The sequence below is a fragment of the Pinus tabuliformis genome, chromosome 4_1 (genome assembly GCF_031772625.1).
Source record: "Pinus tabuliformis cultivar Carrire ecotype Pingquan chromosome 4_1, CPIR1, whole genome shotgun sequence".
Classification (NCBI taxonomy): Eukaryota; Viridiplantae; Streptophyta; class Pinopsida; order Pinales; family Pinaceae; genus Pinus; species Pinus tabuliformis.
Genome location: NC_142303.1, coordinates 257512621 through 257521589, shown reverse-complemented (window position 1 = coordinate 257521589; position 8969 = coordinate 257512621). Strand labels below are relative to the sequence as shown.

General features: G+C 36.3%; 1 protein-coding gene across 1 annotated transcript; it reads left to right on the top strand.

Annotated features, from left to right (window-relative positions):
* The first annotated feature begins 983 nt into the window (after positions 1–983).
* LOC149175254 (uncharacterized) lies at positions 984–2528 on the top strand. Its single transcript, XM_089421090.1, has one exon. The coding sequence runs from the start codon at positions 984–986 to the stop codon at positions 2526–2528; it is 1545 nt and encodes a 514-aa protein (XP_089277216.1).
* The last annotated feature ends 6441 nt before the right edge of the window (positions 2529–8969 follow it).

Sequence of the window (8969 nt, the reverse complement as noted above, 5' to 3'; positions counted from 1 at the left end):
TATAACTTTCATTTAAAGGTTCAATAATATCAATTTTAGAATCAAGATTTATTGATGGTGATTCCTCTTTATGTTCACTGTAAGTTCTTACATTATGTTCTTGAAAAACAGACATAAATTTCTCAGTTAAAACTTGCTTAGGGATTAAATCGTCGTGATGAAATCTATAGCATAATAACATAAATCTATCAGAAAATTCGCTAACAGTTTCATCCTCAAAGATTGTCAAGTTATCAAATTTTGAGCACAATTTTTCATAACTATAATTGTGATGAGCATAAAATATACCTTCATGAAGTGATTCCAAGAGTGAATGCACTTGCATGGTAACATATTGTACCATTCCTGAATCCTTCCTTGAAGCGTGAGAGTAAGCAAACTAAAAATTTCATTGTCTTTAGTGATGTTAAAACATTTGCATTTTTGTATAAATTTATTAACATGATCTAAAGAAGAAATAATGTCACTCTCACTGTCATATTGAAATTCATATATGGATTCAATTTGTTTCTTTGAGACACACCTCTGGTAGGCTTGCACGAGCTAAAAGCGTGACCCAAACTAGGAATGCATGTAGGAGACATGACTAGTTAAAAATGTTAAAACAAGACTTCACACAAATCAACTAGCTCAAGCCCTCCTTCGAGCGCCAAAAATGTTGATCAGCAAAAATTTCCTCCATCAACATTAGGGGAGACCACCTAGTCGGGAACTTAAAGCAACTCCTTTTCCATTGAAGATGGTGGTTCCGACTGGTTCTGGGTCCAGTTACCCTTAAACATAAATCTAATATAATCTAAAACTAATATAGTCTAAACTAATAATTAATCTATTTACACCTATATTACATCATGTTACATTTCCTTTGCATCGATCTTTAAGATATGGGTTAAATAAGTAAATCGATACAAAAGTTTGATCGATTTAAAAAGGTTGATCAAACTGCAATTAAATGGGGCCTCAAAGAACTCCCTGTTTTCGCCATGGCACTGGCCGCCAAGATGGGATGGACCTTACTAACCAGCCAAAATCTATGGACTCAGGTATCCTATCACAAATATATTTGGCCCCAGAACATTCTGGATTGGGCTCGACTACCTACTTGGTCATCTAAGGGATGTTCATCAGTCTGGAAGGCTATGATACATGCCCTTCCCCTCATACGAGACAATCTTGCTTGGCGAATCAATGATGGATTAACGGGCAGGATTGGCTTGGATCCATGGATCAATAGTGGGGGCAGACACATTCTCAGTCCGGATCTTATCACTCACCTACAGTCCCGCGACATTAGGCATTTCGCTCAAATCGCTGATCAACAGCACACTGACATTTTCTCCCAAGCATGGAAATCGGCCCAGCATCTGGATCTTCCTCTTCAGTGGCATCAGGAATGGCAACACTATACTGAGGCTTTATCAGAATCCCACATTCGCATTAAACAAGGTCCGGATGAACTTGTTTGGTGCCCTGCGGATCATGGTATATACGCTCCTAAGTTCAGGTACAAAGCTCTCATTTCCCACAGAATACCTGATCCAATTCACCCGTGGTGGCATACCATTTGGAAGCTTAAGGCTCCACCTCGCACCAGACTTTTTTTCTGGTGTGCACTTAAAGGCATTGTCCCCACAGGTGACTATCTCACACGTAGATCCATCTATGGACCATCCTGGTGCATATTTTGTAAGGCCGCATCAGAAAACTCAGAGCATATATTTCTACACTGCCCTGTTATATGCACCCTTTGGACCAACATTCGCAATCAATTGGGCACTGCCGGGAACTGGTCTGGGCATGAACTATCGGACGCATGGGAAGCTTGGACTCACAGTCATCCGGGTGCAAAACTATTAAATCTCCCCCTCGTCGCAATATGGTATACCTGGCTTGCGCGAAATCGAGCTGTTTTCGAGGATCGATTGGTATCTTGGAGCCGAGTAGAAGCCACCATTATCGCTGCCTATCATGAGCTTCCCGATATGCCTCCACCTCGGCCCAGAATCATTCAACCCATGCCCAATATCGACAGAGACTCCCCGTGGGCCTTCTTCGATGGGGCAGCAAATCAAACAGGGTGCGGAGGGGGCTTCATCCTGCATATTAACGAACATCACCGATACCTTGCTAAAATGGGATTCGGGAATGGATCAAATAACTATGCTGAACTATCTGCCATCCGAAATCTATTACACTTTGCTCTATCGCATCAACTCACAAATATCAATATATTTGGAGATTCAATGGTGGTCGTTAACTGGATAAATAATGTCACCACATGTCATACACACACACTCAGCAATATATTACATGATGCTCACACTCTCAAAGCAGCATTTAATCATTTCTCTTGTTTACACATTTACAGAGAGCATAACAGCGCTGCTGACAAATTATCCAAAGAGGCCTCGTCACTTCCCAGAGGCGAATGGCTAATTGTGGAGCAGAATGGAAACGAAGAGCACCGGTATTACCACAGGCCATTCATAGACCAGAGAGAACAGAGGGACAACAGTCCCAATAACTAACAGTAATGGAGGCTAATTTGATATGATGAATTCTGTTTTGAACTATGGCTATTTTGTATACAAAAAGGACCTTTTTGTGATAGATATTAGGCTTGTAACAGCCAGACATATGTATGTATCCAGCACAATTTTGTAACTACTCTCTGATATAACACCTTGCGAGGTGAATATTGTATGAACAACACAGTAATGCCATGGCATCTGCTATATGTAATTTTCTAATATTAATGAAAATTACTGATTTTTCCAGTGGAAAAAGAGATGACTTGATGCAAACTAAGATGTAAATGCAGAACTAGTCTAAAACATGAAAAACCTATCTCATACTAGAGTGGGATAACCCTCTCCTAATCTGAGACAAGGTTAACTAACATAGGGGAAAAGATTGGTTTATGGATGAAATCAGAATTAATATTCGATTATGAATTCCAAATAATTTGTAAACTCATAAAAGATTAAAACAACTATGTAAATGAATCTACTTTAGTAAATAGATATTAATGTAAGTCCATATACAAACATAATTCATTATAAATTTTGTATTAATCAAAAGAAATAGTTCATTTCAATTAATACAAATAAAAGCAAAATACACCTGTAAATGAATAATAACTAGTTATCATTCACCACAAGTATAACTCAATGAATTATGTATGATTTTGATCTCATTCTACCTCTTGGAGATAGCTCCTACAAGACTTTAGCAACATATCACAATTGACTCAACAATAGTGCTAGAGATCAAAGAAACTTACTACTTAGAATAGAAATCAAAACCTATTATAAAACTTTGACAAAAATATCAAAAATTAACATTCTATTATAGTATACAAGAATGAAAATCCATTAAATAGTGCCAAAATTACATTACAAATTTGTACTCCTGGAGTAGCTTAGACCCATAATCACATTTCCTACAAGAGTGTTAAGCAATTATAACAGAGCCAAAACCCCTCTGTTTTCTCTACAATCAACCTTTCTGTACTTAACAGTAGTGCTATTGCACAAATTGAACTATAAATAATCCCCCTTGAGTGGCTCACGACCTCTCTCCCCTTTGAATTGAATTCAAGGGTATTTATATAAGATTTACAGAGCTAACAGTCTCCGCTGATTCTCTAAAGAAATACAAAGTTAATGAATTTGGAGGGTTTTCTTATGTTGGATCACAAGCCGAATTTGGAAATTGTTGCAACAAAGTGTTTTTCTTTAGATGAACCAATTGACTATGTTGTTAGATGAAGGATTGATTAGTTTTTATTGGTCATGGTTTGTTATGGAGTTCGTTACAACAATCGAATTAATTTTGAACAATATTTTCCACATGTCATGGGGCCTTTAAAAGTATGAACTGAGCACAACATTATGCCCTATTACAAAAATCACATAGAAGATCTTTATTATTATACTTAACTAAATAAGAATTGAAAGCAAAATATCTAACATAAAACCCGAAAAACATTTAAATAGCAATTTTAATAAATATAGGAGCGACCTTTTATGTAAATGCCAAGTGGATGATGTTAAAAGGTATTAGAGAAATAGATAATGAAACTTTTAACATGAGACAAAATGAAATAGTTGCGATATTGGGCGGCTCCGATATGGAGCGGATGTGATATTGTAATCAACTCCCTTTAATAAATTTATCGGGTGAATTATATATTAGGTATGCATCAGAGATTTGATATTTGATGTATTACAGTTGTTACCATTTAAAAAATTTTGATATACATTCAGATGTGACATTCCGATTAGACCATAGTTAATACGCATATCGGGTTCGACTTATTGAAGCTTGGCAAATATGGACAGTCAAAGAAGGAGGTACATTGGGATATTGACAATAGGGAAATATTATTATCAGAGAGTGGAGAATGAATATCAGAGTGATTGGCATATCGGAAATCAGAGCGGTATGGATATCAAAGAATTTTCATATCAGAATTTTTAAGAGGTGACACATAACAAAAACTTTGATATGAGGGATTCTTCGATATAAGGAAGCATAGAGGGTTATGTGGTATGTGGGTCCTCCATAATGATTCAACCACTTTATAATATATATCACTGAAACTTATATTCATTTGTTTGTATTAAAGCCATTTGTCATATGGTTCGAAGTTTATATTTGTATGTTTATTAAAAATGGCTAAGCCACTTACCTCATTAAAATATGGTTAATGTATGAATCTTGGTGTCTCGGGGGCTATGTTTTATTAATTAATATAATTAGAAAAAAATAATAATTACAAGTTTATTAAAATTAGAAAAATGTATATTTTAATTAACTTAAAATTGTAAAACTAAGGATAAATTTGACAACCATAAGGGAAGATAAAACAAGAATTAATGAAAAATATGACTATGCTAAACTAAAGCAATAAACACTCAAAGCCTAAATGCATGCAAAAGGGTCCTCGTGTCTATTACGATAGAATAAAATGTGGGTGTTGTGTTTTCAATACAACACACCTTCAAGGACTTTTGTGCCAATGAGGGGATTAAAAGAGAATTGATAGAACCCCATAACCCATAGCAAAATGGAGTGGCTAAAAGGAATAACAAAAGCATAGTGGGAGAAGAAGGAGCCATATTGCATGATTAATGGAATCCATTAAATTTATGGGAATAAGCATGCAAAATTGTAGTTTATTTGTAGAATACGAGCCTTCACAAAATACTTCACATGATCACACCTGAAGACGCTTTCTCTGGGAGAATGCCAGATGTATCTTATTTTCAAATTTTCAGAACTATAGTGTATTTTCATGTCTCCAAGGATAGCAGAAATAAAATTGAGCCTACAACTGAGATGGGAGTCTTTGTAGGATACACAAAGACACCACATAATTATTGGCTGCATTTTCCCTCACTTAGGGTGACAATATTGAGAAGAGATGTCAAATTTGATCAGGAGAAGGATATGAGATGCTCTCTAGAGTGATAGATGAGTATCCCACAAGAGGAGCAGCTTCTAGCTCCAAAGGAGGATCCCCACATAGAGCTTCAGGTTGTTGTGGAGCATCCAAAAGTGGAGAAGCAGACAGGAGGCTGAGTGGGGGGACCCACTCAACCCAAATCTTCAAAAGAGGGGAGGAAGAGAACCAGAAAAGTTGAAAAATTGGTACAGGGTTAATGGGATAATTTGGCATCTCCTACATGTCAACACAGGTAGAGGAGGTCACTAGAAAGGTACAATGGGTATATGGATCTCATGACAAATCTCATTGAGTCAAAACCTTCCTCATTTGAGGAAGTTGTCTCTCAACTAGTGCAGTTTGATTCTATGGTGGAGGAGTATAACTCCATAATGAAGAATAATGTATGAGAGGTGGTGCCCAGACTAGAGAACAAAATAGTGGCTGGTTCTAGATGGATCTACAAAGTGAAGGATGTAGCTGATGGGAGCATTGAGAAGTACAAGGCCATATTTGTCGCCAAAGATTTCTCTCAAAGTAGAGGGAGTGGACTATGAGGAAACATTGGCACTATTGGAAAGATATTCCTCAGTAACATCCATTCTAGAATTGGTTGAGTAGATGGGGTGGAAGATCCATTAGATGGATGTGAAGACTGCCTTTCTCAATGGTGTTTTTGAGGATGAAATTTACATAGAGAAGCCAAAGGGATTTGAGACATATGACAGGGAGACACATGTGTGTAGACTCAGGAGAGGCTTGTGTGGTCTCAAATTGGCACCCTGAGCATGGTACGCTCATATCGACACATATCTCAATGGATTGGGCTTCACCGAAAGTGAAGCAGATGTCAATCTCTATCACATTATGGTAGATGGCACGTTTCTTATCTTGGTATTGTATGTTGATGACTTAATATACTCATAAGGGATGACAAGTTGATGAAATATTTCAAGGAGGACCTTGCAAGAGAATTCGATATGAAATACATGGGTTTGATGCATTACTTCCTTCGACTAGAAGTATGGTAGGGTGATGGTGAGTTGTTTGTTAGTCAGGGGAATTATTCCTCTGAAATACTTTATATATTTCACATGGAGAACTACAAGCCTATGGACGCACCTCTAGCTACAAACTGAAGGAAGGAAATTTCTTCTTCAAGCGAGGTAGTAGATGCTACCATCTATAAATAGCTTGTGGGATCCTTGACATATCCAGTGAACACAAGGCCCAACATATGTTATGTAGTTAATCAGTTGAGTCAAGCCATGGTGAAGCCCACCAAGCTGTATTGGATGGTAACAAAGTATGTGTTGAGGTACCTCAAAGGAACAACTGAGTATGGGTTATGGTATAGGAGGATAAAGGAGTGAAGTTTCAAGGCTTCACTGATATATATATTGGTCAAGGGTCCCATCAGGCAGTCAAAGTACTTCAGGTGCTATCTTCAATGTTAGGTCTACAACTATTTCCTTGTATAGTAGGAAACAAAGGCCGTTGCATTCATCTCAGCAAAGACTAAATGAATGGTTGCAAGTCAAGCAACATGTGAGGCCATATGGATGAGGAAAATACTTGTGGGTATTTTCAGTCAAGAGACAGATCTGACAAGGATTTATTGTGATAATCAGAGTTGGATTAAACACTCTGAGGATCTAGTATTTCATGACAAGTCCAAGCACATTGATATCAAGTATCATCACTTGCGAGATTGCGTGCAGAGAAGAATTATGATTCTATAGTACATTCCAACTGAGGAGCAGGATGAAAATATCCGGACAAAGGCATTTCCAAGAGGAAAATTTGCATTCCATAGGTGGTTCAAAATCTGCTTCTTGCTAAGAACAATATTTCATTAAATTTGGAATTAAATGGTGGATCTAGAATTTCAAAATAACCAAAAATCTCAATTCTAGTCATTGTCCTTGTCATAAAATATTTCCAAATTTAATGAAATATGTGTTTAAGAGGGAGTGTTAGAAAATGTAGAAAGAAAGGTTAAATTGCACTTGTGCCTTATTCAAATTTATTAATTCAATTTTCCACATCTACAATATGAATTGGATTGTAGTTAACTTGTGTGACATGGCTTTGTCTACTAGTTTAGTCAATAAATTTGAGTTATAGGCTACAAGTCAAGTTGTGCATGTAGTGATTGCTAAAATTTAGAAATCTAGTTTAGTTTGACTCAGTTAACTCAGCGCAAGTACCTAGTTGAGTCAATTTAAGGGTAGTTGAGTAGAAAAATTGTTGTTAACTCAGTGATCTCTCAGTTAGACTAGTTAATCAGCTAAAAATAACCCCGACATGAATGAAATTTGAATTGCCTAGATGGAGTGGAGGAAAATTCACATTGAAATTATTAATTATATACTGTTTGAGTGTATAGGCTTCGCTATTGAGTAGGTGAATCATTCCTTGGGAATTATGCAAGAAAATAGGACGCAATTCCTATATTTTAGGAGATAATTTCCTTGGGGATTGCGCAAGGAAATAGGAGCAATATGGAGCATTAACTTAGCTAAGTGTTGGTCAGAGCAACAAAATGATCAGGAGAATAAGTTTACAATGTAGGGTGTGCTTCAGGATTGAAGCAGCACATTGTAATAGTTTCTCATTCTCATCTAATTGACGAAAAGCAACAGAGCAATTTTTCCCAATTGGGTTCCCCTGTAAATCATTGTGTTATTGTGGTGTTTTAATGGTTGCATATCATTTCATGCGTTTCTAATTTATGATTTCCATTCTGTATAATTGTAGAGGAAATTCACAGTCTCTTGATTTTAGTTCAATTTCATTAGTAGTAGAAAATTTATATTAATTTCTACAATTTATTCAACTCCAAATCGAGAAACTATTGAATAATTGATACACTCAAGGATTGTGGCGATCTTAGGGAGCTAGATCCACCTTTATATGGATTTGGAGGGAATAAACCCTCATTCTTAGGAGGCTTCCCCCTCAACCATTTTTGTATAAATAAACAAGCCCAAGGGCTCAATACAATTCAAACTTTTATAGAAGGATAGAAACTGCTAGAGTTAGGATCTTGTACTAATCATGCTCAATTCTCTTATCATGTACTAGATAATTTTTTGATATCAATGAAAATCATTATGTCATCATATATCTAAGTGTGTTTTAGAGAGTTGAGTCCCCTTGGGTTAGGGACCAACCCAAGCACTCTAGTCTCTCTCCTTTGTGTATTTTCATTATTCAATTTCTTTCCTATACTTAGTTAGCAATATTTCCTTGTTCTCTAGCAATATTTTCTTATGAGAAAATATTCTTTTATAGGTCTATCAAGAATCTCTCTTGTGGGAAGTATTTCTTTATACCTTTTGTTTGCAAGAAAAAACATAGTTGTTCTCCTTCTGCAATAGTTAGATCCTAAATTAGCTCTCCTTTTGAATGCTTGTTTCTTGCAATTTATCACTTGTTTAGCAGTCTTTTCAAACATAAAAAGCATAATATTTCTTGCATCAAAGTAAGACTATGGATTTGAAGGGTTTATCATTTT

What these genes read in the sequence shown, in the direction of transcription:
- LOC149175254 (XM_089421090.1), top strand. Translation starts at nt 984, where the DNA reads ATGGCACTGGCCGCCAAGATGGGATGGACCTTACTAACCAGCCAAAAT.